At 39.3% G+C, this 16,519-nt stretch overlaps 1 protein-coding gene across 3 annotated transcripts in view; it reads left to right on the top strand.

The window, feature by feature from the left end:
• The window catches only part of Rtkn2 (rhotekin 2), a 74,823-nt gene that overhangs the window by 3,197 nt on the left and 55,107 nt on the right, over nt 1–16,519 (top strand). For 2 of the 3 annotated variants that reach the window (XM_023716146.1, XM_023716145.1), the window contains exon 2: nt 4,894–5,090. The exons of the other annotated variant lie outside the window; for it this stretch is intronic. In XM_023716146.1, coding sequence (XP_023571914.1) covers nt 5,008–5,090 — 83 coding nt within the window. In that variant the 5' untranslated portion in view covers nt 4,894–5,007. The remainder of the gene's footprint in view (nt 1–4,893; nt 5,091–16,519) is intronic. 3 annotated transcript variants of the gene reach the window in all.

Here is a 16,519-nt window from a genome sequence, read left to right as displayed (position 1 = left end):
TGTGTATAATTCCCTATTTGGTGGAATTGTCTCACCGACTTATTGTGTTCTACACACTAAAGTTTGTTGTATGAGGTCTGTTCTGTGTGTGTTAAACAAAATAAAGCAACAACCACCAAAAAAAAAAAAAAAAAAATTTAAAATAAAACTTGAGATTGAATGCCTCATTGCAGAAAAATATATGTATCCAGAAAAATGAACTTAAGAACTCTCCATTTCTGTTTCCCAGGATGGCCGGTATTAATTACAGACTTGTACTGCACATAAACCATTCTTAAATACAGTTTCTTTTAGAAAATGGAGCTGTTCTGTGTGTGCCCTCTGCAGACACTTGCCCCTTATCTTCCCCTTGGCGTCTTAGCTACCATGTCTTCACTACATTCCTTAGTGCACGAGAAGTTCTGTCAGGATTACTGCTGGGTACTTCCTTATCTTACTGGCAGTCCTTTGCATTTTCTCTGTACAGTGTATCTGGTCTGCTTTTTGGCATAATGTGGATATATTGTTTGTTTGTGACACTGGAATAAAACACAAGACCTTGAACGTGCTAGGCCAATTGCTCTACTGCGGAGCCCAGCCCTATGTTTTTTCTGCAAAAAAAGAAAAGAAAAAAGCACGGGCCAGGGAGATAGCTCAGTAGAATAAGCACTTGCCTGGCAAACACAAGGGCCTGAGTTCAATCCCTGGTTCTGCAAAAAAAAAAAAAAAAAAAAAGTTTTTGAGGCAGGGCCTCACTGTGTTAAGACTTCAAACTCACTATGTAGCCCAGGCTGGCCTGGAACTCTGGCAGTCCTTCTGCTCAGCCTTTCAAATGCTGTGATATGCCATGTGCCACCACACTGGATTTATGTTTTTAAATTTTAAGGTATTCTACTTCATTCTTAGGCTTGTCTTATCCATTTGGTTTTTTTTATCAGCTTGACTTTGTATCTACAGGCTCAGAACAGTGACAAAGGCTTCTAATTCATTTTAGTATAAGCAAATCATTATTCAGAAAATTTGACCAGAAGTAGAAGAGGACTGCCATGTTCCACTCTGCTCGGGGAGGCACGGTTTCCTCATTGGTCCTGATCAGCTGTCTCTCCCTGGGCATGTGCCTGTAGCTGAGGCAGCGAGAGATGATTTTAGCTCCTTGTTCTTCCATGTTTGAGGGCATGGTATCTCCCCAGCTGGGTAAGTATTCTTCCTTTTTTGTGGTCAGCAAATATCACCACTAAGTGCTCACTGCATCCTCATTACATAATCATCATTCCCTTTAGGGATGGCACTAGACTCCAGGTCCTCCCTAGCAGCGCTTTCATACTTATTATTCAGAAGAGAAGCCCTATGGCCTGCCTCCAGCAACCCAGTCTTTGGTAGAGCCAGTTAGTATTACTTGTCCAGAGGTTTTTTCTGCATGGAAAGAGTAGATGTATATATATACTAAAAGAAGTTGGCAGGAGAGCACTGGCCAAAACAAGGATGGGGGAAGGAGAAAAGCCAGAAGAGGAAGAAAGGAAAAAAATATATACATATATACACACAAGATAGCTAAGTTAGTTGTACTCCTAATTTCTGTTAGCTCATTGAAAAGAACAGTACTTATATTGTTTGATCAATTTTGCATGCTTATGTCTGGTAATCTGAGCAACTACTTGGAACATAACAATATGCAATGCAATATAATTCCTATCATCTTGAAATTCTGTATCACTTTTAATTGTTTTTTCTCTTTAAAATAAAATCTACCAAGGAGGGAAAAATAGCCTTTTAAATTACTATTAATGCTATTAAAAAGCCATGCTTACACACACTTCCCAGTTTATCCTGCTTCTGTCTTCCTTCTCAGAGCCACTTAACTCACACTACCCTGAGATCTGCCTCAGGAAGGAAGGTAGGTAGGTTATAGTTTACTACTTGTGTTCATTGGGGTGGAGAGAGGGCCAGAAAATACATATTTTTAGCTTTGCTTGTCCTGCTGTTTCTCTTGAAATTCTCTGCCAGTATAGCTTGAAAGTAGTCAGATCATATGAGTGGGTGTGGTTGTGCTCTAATACAACTTCATATAAAAAATAGGTGTAACAGGCTGTAGTTGGCTAACACCTGCTGTTAAGGGTAAAACTCTGATAGTAATGTCTACTGTCTCATTTCCAAAATAAATATTAATGTCATTTTCATATCCATATTTTGAAACTCTGACTTTATATTTTTTCTCCACTATTTCCTAACCTCTGATTTTATGGAGACCTTGAAAATTTAGGAAAAGAGAATCTTCATTCACCGTGTGGAAAGCCTAAACCCAGACTGATTCCTTAATGTGGCTGCAGCCACCTGCTGGTTCCTTCAGGTTGTTGCAACTTTGAAGATTGCTGTAGAATTTCCAGTAATCCAGCAGTAGTTCTTTATCCTGGACACTGAATCACTGGAGATATTGGAAAACAAAGAGAAAAAGAACAGAGAGCGCAAAAAGATCCTGTTTCGCCTTCATAGGTGCTCATTAGTTGAGAGTGACAGAGTTAAGACTTTCCCAAGACCCTTCCTGTGTGCCTCAGGTCATTCTAGAGGGGAGCCTGCATTGAGAAGCTCTGTGCTACTTCAGCTTGTCACTTCATTTCTCCATTTAAAAAGCAAAGTTGGATTGAATCACCCTAGATAGTGTTTATTCATATTTGAGTTGTGGGGTGAAGCTACCACGCAGCACCAGGTTGCTCCCGCTAGTGCTTTCCAACAGGCGCCAGTTACCGAGTGCATTTCTTCACACAAGCAGGTCACAGATAGAGTCCTTATCATCACTTGCTAATTATATTAAAGAAGAATTTACTTTGAGGCTGATAAGTTATAAAAAGATGAAATGGAGTTGTTGCAATTTAGTCACATGTAAAGAGGGAAACCAACAAATGGCTACAGTTACATAGTTTACATCATCCCTGCTCCACTTTTGAGCTGCGTCACTACAAGCGGTTTTTATGTGGTGATTAAGTGTTTTAATTATAGAAGGCAATTTACAGATGTTTTCAGCATGTGAATAGTACAGTTGATTGAATAGCCAAATCCATGTACTATTGTTTGTTTTTCTTGGGGGAGGGGTCTTCATAGACTAGTAGTTCCCAACCATCATCTTGTTTTTTCTTTAATTGACTTTAATACCTGGAACTTTTGATGTTCGAGTTCATTCACATTTTGAAATTTATATTTTGATATATTAGAAGTATTTTCATTTTTTTAAATGTATATACCCCAGGATGGTCACTTAATGTTTAGAAATAGACAGTAAGCCTTTTTGCTGTAAAAAGAATATCTCCATGATTTAGAATTTTTACAAAGTGACTATGAATAAAATCAGAACTGTACATTCAGTTTGTAGAAGTTTAATGCTAAAAATGAAACAGAGTCAGGCCATTGTAGGATCATTAAATAAAGGGCTTTCAGAATTAAAGTACTTGGGGATTCCCTCATGACTCTGAAAACTAGAATAGAGGGGCCGGTGAGATAATCAGCAGACTAAAGCCTGCTTATGCACGTTTAGGCAAGCGCAGAGTCCATGGCTCAATCCCTAGCACACCATGCTGCACTGACCCTGCCCCCAGGTGCACTGAGCCAGCCACTGAGACCAGGTAATCCCAGTGCTGGGGAGGCTGAAAACAGGAGGATCACCACAAGTCCTAGATGTGTAGTGAGACCCGGTAACAACCAAATATATTCAAAACAAAACCAACAAAAACCCTAAGATATGTCCAGAACTGTATTTTCAGTCTGTGTTCCAGGTAGCCAAGGCCTCTGACATTTCTAAGCACAGTGGTTTCACACTGCTATTGCTGGGGTTTTATTTACACTGCCCATTATGATAAATGACCTGTTATCTCCATATAGCTGAGGTTTGGTTCCTTTCTTCAGCATCTGTCCTTCCCAGAAGTTTGTCCTTGATTAATTCAGAATCTTCAACTACATCTTACAGCACCGCGATATTATTTGGGTGGGGTGTGTGTGTGCATGTGTCCTATTATTCACATTATATTGTATGTTTCCTAAGGCTGTCATAACAAATGACCAGCATTGTATGGTTTAGAAAAAGACATGTTTTTTTCTCTCTTTTTATAGTTCTGGAGATCAGAAGTCTGAAATCAAGGTATTGGCAGAGCTATGCTCTGACTGGAAGTTGTCTTTTTTAGTCTCTGCTTATTGCTAGAGCCATTAGTCCTAGGTGCTCCTTGGCATTATCACAGTCTCTCTTCATATGGCCTTTTATAAGGGCCCTGGTTACTGAATTTGATGCCCATCATAGCCCACTAGGACTTTATCTTAATATCATCTGCAGAGCTTTGTATGTAGTCAGTAAAGGTTATGTTCTGAGGTTATGGATAGACATGAATTGGGGGGGCACTTTCAATCTAGCATAGAGTAAGAACATGTAATGTTTCTCATCTTTTTGTTCGGCTTATTCAGTAGGTTATAAAGACTTCTGATAACAGCAGAAATTAAGCTTTTGCAAAGAGCTTTGATTGTTTGATCAATTGATTAATACAGGGTCGCCCTATGTAGTTCAGGCTGGTCATGAACTCACTGTGGACCTCAGACTGGCCTCAAACTCACAGTGATTCTCCTTCCTCAGCCTCTCAGGTTTTGTGATTACAGGCATTTACTACCATGACAGCTGCAAAGAGCTTTTAATAATAGCTCTACTTTAGTATGTTAGATATTACAGTTTTCCCAATAGTATAAAATGATTGATAGCAATATATTTTTCATTCATTAAAAGTAAAAAGAAATGTTTTTGTTTTGTTTTGTTTTTGGTACCAGGGATCAAACTGAGGACCTTGAGTTTGTGAAGCAAGTGCTTATGTCACTGAACTATCTCCCTGGCCCAGAAATGTATACTTTTGCTATCTTTTTAAAATGCTTTTGTCTTTATTTTAGGACTGCAGCCTTCAAGAGAAAATAGACTTAGAAATTCGAATTCGAGAAGGAATATGGAAACTCCTTTCCCTGAGCACTCAGAAAGACCAGGTTTTACGTGCAGTTAAGAATCTCATGGTGTGCAATGCTCGAATAATGGCTTATACCTCTGAGCTACAGAAATTAGGAGAGCAGATTGCAAATCCAGCTGGACAATGGTTAGTAGCATAATTTACCTCTGACTTTCAATGTACCTCAATATTTGAACTTAACAACAAATGTGGAATCACTAAACCTTTGTAAAAAGAAACACTCAAGTAGCAGCTGACATCATAAACACTTTGACAACAGAGTTAAGTACAGTTACTATAAAGCAGCAGCTTTTGGTGGGCAACTTTGTTATGCTCAGAAAATTACTATGAAACAAATGTGGTTAAGAAGCAAGGATCAACGGACTATTTTAAGGAGAACTGACCAAGTCTGGTAGTTGAATATAGAAAGAGAAAACAGTTGCTTAGAGATATACCAGGAATAATAAAAAGTTAAAATGAGTGGGCAGCAAATTAAAGATATAAGCTTATGAATGGAAAAAAACCCCTAAGAATCTCCTGGCATGTTCTTTCGTATGGTGAGCACTTAAGGACCTGTATCTAGTTAGTAACAGAAGCCAATGACAGCTAAGATTTTCTGAGTAAATCTTTGCATTCTTAGTACTCAGCAAATGTCAAATAATTCTCTGGTTATGCATCCTAGGCAGTAGTAGTGAAGTTGCTCCCATATCACAATCTAGAAAGCTACTTTTTTGATGTGTATCCATTAGTTTTAGTTATTGCTTCTCAAAGCAGGTCGCATATGTCACTAAGAGTGCATGATGATATATCAGGAGAGGTGCAAAGCCTTAGAAAGAGATACGGCATATCTTAGAAGATGAAATTTTTAGATGAAGTAGGAGAATTGTACGGTTTTGGGTTGTGTTTTCCGCTTTTATGGTATTGTGTTAAGGTCAGGAAAGTTTCAGAGGAAAAATGTAAGAAGTTCTTATTTAAGAAGGTATAAAACTGAGTAATCAATTATGTCTTTTCTCACAGTGTCTAGAATATGCCGAGACCCACATCTACCTCCATATTGAATGCTCTTAAAATATTTATTATGATTTTTGCATTGGCCCATTTTCTTAGTATAACTTTTCTGAAGTTGTTGGTGTATAAAAAACATGAAGCCTAATCTCTGTTAATTTTATATAGCATAGATGGGAGGAGTTGGAATCTTGGGCTCTTCACTAAAAATATGTATTTTAGTTTTTTTGTGATTATCTTTTGTAGATGAAAGTATCTTTGTTTTTGTACATATATTCATATTTATCACTCATAATAACATTGCTGCCCATTTTATTGAAATTATTTGTGCAATGTTTTAAATTGAGTATTCTCTATCGATTTGTCTGTTTACAACCTCATTGTATAGGTGCAAATAATACCTGAGGCCACTGATCAGATACAAATGGAAATTATAATGCTTGATAAAAATGATGCAGGGATGAATGAGCCTTGTGGTGGCTTAGTTCCTTGAAGAGAGTCCTGCAAATTAAGCCATTTGATGAGTCAGCCCCTGCTCCCCAGGTACCTGTTGAGTGAAGATAGCGTGAGCACGTACCAGGCCCTGCGCTGAGGTGTGGGTGCATAAAAGCAGTGTGCAGCGAGGCGCAGCGTACACACGTTTTCAAGGCGTCTTGCCTTGAAAGACTCGAGCTGGTTTCTTAGCTTACTTAGTCTTTGAGACACAAAATGCTGCATTTTGTACTGGATTTATAGGATAAACAACATTAATGAGAGCTAGTCTGTCTTTTAAATTTTTATGACAGAATGTTAACAGTACAGACAGTAAGACTGGACTTTTCAAAGACGAATCAAACAAGTATGGAATGTCAGGACAGGGATGTCCAGTAAGGGATGTGGATCTAGGTCTTGTTGCTTGTGAAGGACGGAGGGTTCAGGGCAATGAGTGGGAGTGACGCGGCATTCCCAGAGAAAGAAGTAACGACATGGAGCTTAGGTGGGAGATGAGCGTACTGCGCAGGACCAGCACGGAGAGGTCGCACTGGAAGATGGGGGGTGGCCTGCAATGTCAGGACATTTGTGGGTGATAACTGACCGCGTTCCTAGGTGTATGGAAGAATTGGAAACCAGGATTTAGCACCAGTACATACCTGGACACCTAGGAGCAGCACACAGTGCCTGTGGGGCTGAGACATGAAGCCAGACAACTTAAAGCCTGTGGTCCTTCAAAATAAAAGTGTGCGGCCTTTCCCCTACTCTGGTGCCATGGTGAGCAGCTGTAGATCTTAACACTTACCTGTTTATGGCTAATCCTTTATCATTTTGGGGCAAATATTTAAGGACACACAGATGGATTAAATAGCAGAATAACTTGGTTAGGGAACTGAGGCGCTCCCAAGGCATGCGCCGGCTTCCTCAGGGCTCACCTAACAGAGCCTCACTCAGTGTCCTCCTTCCAGGCAGCTGTTCTGCAGACAGTCTGCAGCTATTTTTCAATCTGAGTTTATTAAATCTGTCAACTAATCTTACTTCCTTTTGGAGCCTTTTTAAAGATTAGTTCATAAGATTAGTTTCCTGGGATTCCAGGAAAGAATTAAGCCCTAATACCCCAACACACACTATGCATTTACTTAGTCTTTGTGTACTAAAATAGTGTTACTTTTGTACCAACCTTGAAAGAATTGAAAGCATTCACCGTGTGGTTTCGATGCAACACTCCAGTTAGGAAATCCGTGGTGATCTGCTTTAAACTACATGTGTTCTGAGAAGATGCATAGCTAGCTGAACATTTCATTACCGTAGTATTCCAGTAATACTGTATAACTAAAACGTTATCTCAACTTGTATGTAAGTATGAACTGCCTTCTATTATACTGCCTGAAAAATAAAAAAGACTCAGATTTATGTACAATTCAAAGTGGACTCCAACTGATCCGAGAAAGTGGATGTAGAAATTTTTCTAGATTGGGGAGAAGGTGAAAGAGTCCTTCTTCAGTTTATATAGTAGATGGCTTGTTTACAGCAAGCTATTAATCGCTTGTCTTTTAAATGGTAAACTACACTATCCTCCCTTTTACTGCTTCTGTTAGGTAGATAGCCTACTTATATGACTTCTGATAGCCTACTTATATGACTACTTCTATCAAACCCCTTCTTAAGAAGCAGCTAATGCTTGCCCTTACCAAATTTTAATTAAATTTGTTTTCAAACACTTTCATAGTTGTCCACCCCTCTCAGGATCAAACCCAAGGCCTTTTGCATGCAAGGCCAGCTCTTTACCACTGCACCGTGTCCTCAGCCTTTTATGACATGGTCCTGTTAAGCTCCCCAGACTGGCCTTGAATTTGCCCTCCACTTGCTTTAGCGCCCCCCTCCCCAGACACCTGGCATTACAGGCATGTATGTGTGTCCAACTTACCTCTCAGTTTCTTTCTTTCTTTTTTTTTTTTTTTTGTCCTTTTGAGACAGGGTTTCTCTATGCAGTTCTAGCTCGACTTGAACTCACTTTGTAGCCCAGGCTGGCCTCTAACTTAACAGTGATCCTCCTGCCTCAGCCTCCCCAGTGCTATGATTACAGGTGTGGGCCACCATGGCTGACTCAACTTTTGCTTTACATATGTGTTACAGATGAATACTTGATCTGTGTTCCCAGTTGTTAAATACTCTTGTCTCCAGAGCCTTTGCTTATACAGTGAAGTGCCCTCTCTCATTCCCTCTTAGCAGAACCTCTTTTGCTTTGAGTCGTTAACTGCTACATCAGAATTGCCTTGATAATCAAAATATAACTATAAGCAAAATATTAATACTCCCCAGTAATCTACTCAGTTTATGTTCAACTTATTTAGTTGTTAAATCTTAAGATTTTTCCCCTCACATCAGCATTCAATCAAAAATTCATGTGACCTTTTGGTTATGTCTCTGGTTTCTTTTAGTTATTCTTCTTCTAAAAGCCCCTCTCATTCATTTTGAGAAGTCCAGATTTCATCTTAATCCTTAAAACATAAAAATTTCTATATTTTGCACTTGTTTAAAATTCTTTCTTTGTGTTATCTTTGAGCCTTTTGTTATAGTCTTTGTTTTTGCTGTAACTATGGATCTAAAGGTTTGATCAGACTCAGGTTAAACATTTGCAAGAATTTTTCTAGGTAAGGTTTGGTACTGTGTACCAGCTTAGCCACCTATTTTGTGGCATATTGGTTTTCCCATTTTGTAAGTAATCTTGGGGTATGAGGGCTTACTATTCTGTTATCCAACAAGCTTTAATTTCATGCTTTTCTCATCCATTTGTGATCTTTGCTAAAGTCAGTTATAATAGGATTTATAAAACAGTGATCATTTAATTTTATTATTTTCCAATATTTATTGGCTGATGCTTATCTGTAAAGAAGAGAATTTCAGTTTTTCTACATATTTATTTAAAAAATTGTACTTGTTCTATGCATTATTGTCATTAGTATTTTTGGTACTAAGCTTGTACCAAATTTCTTCAGTGGGAGTTGCCTGGAGGTGGTGTGTTTGTGTTTTTCATAGCCTTTATCAGTCCTCAAGAAGCTTGTTGCTTTCTGACATAAAGGAAGACCCAGGGTTGCCTTGTGTTTCCTCCGTTCTGACCTGTGTGTTAGCCATGTCTCTGTCTTGCTTCTCTTACATGCTGAGTCCATTTTAGAACTAAGTCTGGTATTTGCTGAGCTCATTGTTATTAGAAATCAATAGGGCTGTTCAGATAGCTTAGCGGATTAAAGCACCTGCTTAGGCAGACATAGGGACCCGAGTTTGATCCCTGGAGTGTGGGAGAATGAGACAGGGTGTGGTGGCACGCACCTGTAATCCCACTGCTTGGAAGGCTGAAAAGAGGAGGATCACTATGAGTCCAGTACGTGTAGTGAGACCCTGTACCAAATTAAAAAAAAAAAACAAACCCGAAAACAAAACTAGAAATCATTGTTTTTAGGCCCTTTCAGTGAGCATAGCTATGCAAATTAAATCTTGAGTTTATATTCATATTTTGGCCTTTTATTTACATGAATTATTTTGTTTTATATTTGTATCTCTTATGGTGAAAATCTCCTTTCCTTATTTTTATACTGTAATTATGTTAAATAGTTTCATTTTATAGAACTAAACCTACTTAGGCAAATTCAAGATTTCTTTGCAGTTTTTTTCCCAACACACAGGAATTAGAATTTTCTAGCATACAGAGAATTGTACAGTAAAGAACTCATATGCCTGCTGCAGAGATTCTGTAATTGGTATATCGCTGTAGTATTTGCTTTATCCTATGTCTCTCCACCCATCAATTCTTATTTTTTATGATAAAATTAAAAATAAGTTCCTTGTGGGTCTGTGTATATATGTATATAGACATACAGTTGTGTGGATATTAAGCTGATACCTGTGCTTAACATTGCCTAAAATGATGTTTTGTGTTTTTCCCATGAGAGGATTTATTCAAAACATAGTATTATACCATTGCCAATAGAGAAATTAATTTAACTGCATCTTTCTCAAAAACAGAATTTTTTTAGGCTTTATTGGATAACTTGAAATTTCTTAAAGACTTAATGCCATCCATTTGCATGATTGTTTCATTGGATTTTTTATGGGTGTGCACAATTTGCTATTTGTGTTCATGTGATGATTAATTACTGTTTTAAAGTCTTGCATCATCTTACTTTTTGACCTCCTGAAATGTCTTGTTGTAAAATAGATAGCTTAAACCTTTTGTTTTGTTATTAAGGAGTTGCTGTCTTTGTCCATCAGCTGAACTTTCTGCTTTTTGAAGATGCTGTGTAACATTTGTGTGTTGGTTACTTATCGTCAGTGTCACTTGCAGGCTTTCGTTACAAGGTGTCTTTTGTTATATCTCATTTAGTGCATTTCGCCTGAAGTCTACCTTTCCTGATCACAAAATCACATACTCTGCTTTCTTAAGTGTTTTGATTTGGTATATTTTTGTCCATCTCTTTATTTTTAGCATTTGTGGTTCCCTTTGAAATTGTGTTTTTTGTTTCATGGGGAAATTAAGTTCATATTTAGTATGACTGACACATTTGATTTAATTTGGGAAAATCTATGTAAATTTTAGTAGTTACTGAACTTTGACGTTTAAAAATATATACAGTGGGGCAGCAAGATAGCTCAGCAGACTAAGCGCCTGTTTAGGCAAGCGCAGGGACTGGGTTTTGATCCCCAGCACCACATGCCATGCAGGCCCTGCCTCCATATGTGCTAAGCCGGCCACTGAGACGAGTGTGGTGGCACACGCCTGTAATCCCAGTGCTGGGGAGGCTGAGATCAGGAGGATCACTATCTGTCTGAGTTACATAGTGAAACAGATCCTATACCAAACACTGTATATATATGATACCTTTAATGCTGTTAGTTCTTCCTGTCTGTTAGACTTCTGCTATTTTCTCACTTTTAGTTACATAATCTTGCTTCTTTGTGTCCTTGTCAAGGTTCATAATTTGCTGTGTTTTCCCCTTTTCTGGCTTCTGTGGTTTAAAAAACAAATTATGCTATTTCTACTTTGGTATAATGGATAATATTTACATACTAATCCTGTACTCATCTCCACATTTGTTCTAGTCATTGATCCACAGGTAAGCACAGTGTAGCTGTTACTGGAGTTCTTAGGGCAAAGCCTCAGCCCTGGTGTCCCAGTAGACCAGGCTTGGCCACCAGTCTCAGTCAATCTCAGGACTAATTTTATGAGGTGCTGGCAAAGCCATCACCACCTGAGAGAGCTGTTCAGAGCCTGTGAGATGAGAGCTCCTGCTTTGGGTACCTTCACAGTTCCCTGTAGGAGTAATTGCTCCCACTTGTGGGGAGGTGAGCTTATTGGGGGTGGTCTTTGGGACTTTGAGTTTCCAGGCATCTGAGGTGATTAAAGGTTCAGGGTAATGACTAGAGAGCTCTAGGTATTGCTCCAGAGGACCTGGAGTTGGACATGGTTAAAGCTGACAATTAGATGTCCCTGTAAATTCTAAGAACTAACTATACTTTTATCTTTGTGTCTTCAGCTTTGAAGGGGGATAAGATGGGTTTGGTAAATTTAAGCCAATAAATCTTGTATAAGAGACTTTTAAGTGGTAACATGTCTACACACAGAACTGAATTGGGGTGTGACTTAGAGTTCTGAGATAATTGGAGAGGCACGCAAGATGGAGACAGAGATGCTGGGCTCTGTCTTGTTTTTAGTTACCCTGCAGCATAATCAGGCCCAGCTAATGTTCTCTACCTTTCCTTTTGTGGTACTTTTCCAAAATCATCTTTTAAAAGAAAGCTAATCAAGCAGTAGTTTCCTCAACAACTATTTATAGTTCTTTCCATGTTCTTGCATGTTTAAAATGCTTTTCTTTAGTGTTGCTACATGAAAGGCAACTTGCTCATAAAATTTTTAGCCAACATTTTTCAGTTTCTTGGCAGTCTTCTATATCTTGCCATGTTATAAGCAAATCTAGTGTTTAATTTTGTTTTGCAAATAGGCCAGGGAGATAGCTCAGTAGAATAAGCACTTGCGTGGCAAGCCCAAGGTCCTGAGTTCAATCACCAGTACTGGTAAAACAAACAAACAAGCAAATAATTTGGTCTTTGTTTGGAGAAGGTAAATAATGTTTTTAATTTGAATGTCTAATCATTTTACTGGAATATGAATAAAGCTGGCCATTTTTTTTTCTTTTAGGGGCCTTTGAATATGCAGATTAATTTTCAGAAAACGTTTGTATTATAAAATAAAGTATTAATCCTATTTTATTATTTGCTTTTCTTATTTAAGAACTCCAGATTATATGTAAGTTGAATCTGCTTTGCCTGTCACTTTCTGATCTTTTCTCAATGCCTCATTATATGCTTTTCATTCCCATCCACTATATCCTTTAGTGTTTTCAGTTCTGTCACTAGATATCTTATATTGTAATTGTTCATTTTGAAAATAATTTTTTCCCAGTTTCTTTTCTCTTTCTTTTTTGTTTCATATCTGCCTATTGTTTTTTCATCACTATTATGACATTTCAGATTTCACATTTCTGATGGCATATTTGCACCTGTAGTTTTATATTTGCAAGAAGTTAACTGCACTTAATTCATGTGCAAGGCTACAGTTTTTGTAGCCTTGTATTTCTTCAGAGTAGAGTTGATACAATTTTTATCAGTTCTTGAGGTTTAACCTAATGTTATGGTTTATATCTAGGTGTCCTCCCAAAGCCTCATACAGTCAGTCATGTGGCAGGGACTTCTAGAGTTTGAGATTAAGTCATGATCAAGGCTGAGATTATGGGTATGAGTACTACACCCAACCTGGGGCGTATAGCCTTAATGCAACTTAAGGGAGACAGATTTCCTCTCTATAGTCATTTTTGCTGCTACTCCTCCCTTTTGCTCTCTGCTGTTTGCCACCATCGCCACGAAAGGTTGCCCTCTGCCATGTGCCAGTGTGCCTTGGAGCCAGCCGAGTATGGTCTGAAATCTCCAGTAACTGAGCTAAATAAACCTTTCCTTTATTTTGGGTGTCGAGTATTTGTTCCAGCAACAAGAGAAGATTAAGATTCTGAGACAGAATTTGGTACCAGATAAGTGGGATCTTTGCTGTGACTAACCTGACCATGTGGATTATCAGTTTTTGGAAATGGCTTATGGGAAGGAATAGGAAAGGTTTGGAGATGTTGCCTACAAGCAAAGCGCTGGAACAGCTTCAGCTGTTCTGTATGGGAAACTCTGGTCCGAACTCAGAAGACCAGAAGGCTGATAGAAAGACTGCCTGTAAAGACCAGGCTGGGGAGGTTTCTGCTGGGAAGAAGGACTGCATTGGCTGTTAGATTCCAGACAATGTCTGTTTTGGCTTGGCAGAAACTTTGTCTGCATTTTGCTTGTGTCCAGACTTTTCCTGACACTGAGGTTAAACATGGCAGACTGATTAAGCTGGCAGAAGGTATGTCAATGCAGTGGAATACTGAGGCAGTGACAAGGCTGTTGTTGGGGGCTTTTAGTCAGCTTTGTTGAGAATCGAGAGCAAAGAGCCAAGTAGGATGATTTAAAATGTTGTGAGTTCGGCCAGAAAGGAAGCTCCAACAAAGCTGTGGAATGCAAAGACAGAGCTGAGAGGATCTCCATTGGTGGGAAGGAACAAGAGAATGGAAAGGATGGCTTGAGGACATCACAGAAGGCAGCAAGCAGGTCTCCACCCTTTCCAGTCTCAGAATTGCAAGAGTGAAGGACATTGCCTTGAGGGGAAAGCCACAGAGCCCCCATGTTCCAGAATGGTGGCAGCAGCCTCACCAGGTTCCAGAACGGTGTCAGCATGGAGAATTTGTTATTCGGAATCAGGGTCAGAGTGCTCAGTGATCCAGGCACTTGTCTTCCAGAGAAGAAAGCCTGGCTATTGCTCCAGCTGATAGCAGACCTTGGCATCATCCACATAGTGTTGGTTTTAGGTGCTTGCAGAATATAGGAATTCTAAGGTTAAGGCTTCCACCTAGATTTCAGAAGAAGGCCTAGGAGGTAGGCAGTGTGCCCCTGAGAGGGCAATATGTCAAGTTGTGAGTGAGGAGCCTATTCAGTGGAAACCCCAGAAGTTTGGAAAAGCCAGGAACGTGGTTCATCTAAGGGAAACTGCAAGGAGGGAGCTACCACCAAGAGTGCCCTAGAGGCAGAGCCACATGGAGCACACAATTTGCCACAGATTGCTTTGGATATTCCACTTGGAACTGTAGGATTTAATATTTTCCCTGCTGGGTTTTGGACTTGTGTTGGTCCCAAAGCTTGGTATCCTGCTATGTGTACCTTTTAGAATGGTAATATTTATCTTGTACATTGAATGTTGGAAGTGTTTAACTTTCTTTTCATTTGTACAGGGGCTCACAGCTAAGAGTTTACCTTAGATCTTGGAGGAGACTTGGGACTTGGACTTTTTAGTAATACTGAAACTGTTGGGACTTTGGCAACTCTTAGAGATAGACTGAAATGCCTTTTGTATAAAGGGATATGCATGAGTCTTTGGGGTACAGGGGATGAATGTTATGGTTTACGCCTATGTGTCCCCCCAAAGTCTCATGCAGGCATGGGGTGGGGACTTCTAGAGTTTGAGATTAACACATGATTCTGTGATTATGGGTGTGAGTACTGCACCCAGCCTGGGGCAGAGAGCCTTAATGCAACTTCAGGGAGATAGACTCGCTCTCTGTATCTGCTGTTGCTGCTGCTGCTCCTCCCATGTGCGCTTGCTCTTTGCCACCACCATGAGCTGCTGCCCTCTGCCTTGTGCCAGTCTGCCTTGGAGCCAGCTGAATATGGACTGAAACCTCCCTTTTCTTCCTTCATTTTGGGCGTTGGGTCTTTGTCCCAGCAAGGAGAGGAGTAACTGAGAGACTTGCTTTTATTCATAATGACTTTCTGTAATTATTGGGCTTCCTTTTAAGCCTGTAATGAGGTGTGTAGAATTTTCCTGGGCCATATGAGTGTGGGACTGTGGTGGAAGGGCATACTTGGTTTCTTCAGTAATATTTACTACTTTGAGAGCAATGAAGATGATTGTTTGAAATGTTGGTTTTTTGATTTTTCTGATACTTTGGTACTCTTTTCTTTCTTGGAGTTTTTAACTTGAACTACTTGCTTCCCCTTTTTTCCCTGTGCTGAACCTCCAAAGGACCCTTCTCTCTATGTGTCTTTTCCAGAAGATAGAACTCTTGAGCCAGAATGCTTCTGGGGTCCTTCCTTTCGTGTTTCCAGGAGCTAGTGCCCTAGTATCTGCCAGGTCTTAATGCCCAGCTCCTTTTGTATCATTCTAGGCAGTGGAGTATCAACTAATTCCTAAGTCTTACCTGGGTAAGGCCGCTTGGCGCTAGCTTTGATGGCTTCAGATGTTAGTGTGCCCATTCACATGTTAAGATGATGTTTACAGTAGCATCAATTTCCTAGGTATGCTATTAGTGAAAGCAATAAATGATTTGTTTACCCTGTTGATCTAAAGCCTTTGCAGGATGTGTAAAGAGTAGCTTGTTTGGATGGCGACCACTACTTTACAGCATCTGACAAAGCATACCCTGATCCTGTGTGTGCTCCAGCAAAGTGAATATATTATTTCATCTCTTTGAACAGTCTGTAAACATTGAGTACCTTAGAATGTGCTAAGTTGTATATTAGGCACTTGTTTTTTTGCGGTGCTGGGGATTGAACTCAGGACCCTGCGCTTGCCAGGCAAGCACTTATTTTACTGAGCTATCTCCCCAGCCCCATAGGCACTTGTTATGTAGTGATAAACAAAATAGGTACCCCCCCCAAAAAAAATCTAGACCAAACAAAACCCTACACTCACAGAATTTGCATCCCTCCACCCCTACCCAACCTTATCCATCACTTCTTGACTTGAATTCTGAGATTTATTTGGCTTTGAAAAAAATAATGCTAATTAGAGTAATTTATAAGGCTTAATTATGTGTATCATTCAACATAATTGTGACTTTTAATAGTGTCAAATAACTGCAAGTTTTATGTGATTGCTATATACCCGTTTCCTAGTTTATTGTTTATGTACTATAAGTTAAAAGAAGAAAAAGTATATTGGAAGTTAAAAGATTTGTACTTTAGTTCCAGTA

The sequence above is a fragment of the Octodon degus genome, unplaced genomic scaffold (assembly GCF_000260255.1).
Source record: "Octodon degus isolate 3935 unplaced genomic scaffold, OctDeg1.0 scaffold00046, whole genome shotgun sequence".
In the NCBI taxonomy this organism is placed as follows: Eukaryota; Metazoa; Chordata; class Mammalia; order Rodentia; family Octodontidae; genus Octodon; species Octodon degus.
The sequence above is the reverse complement of the archived record's forward strand: the minus strand, read 5'-3'. Positions and strand labels throughout refer to the sequence as shown.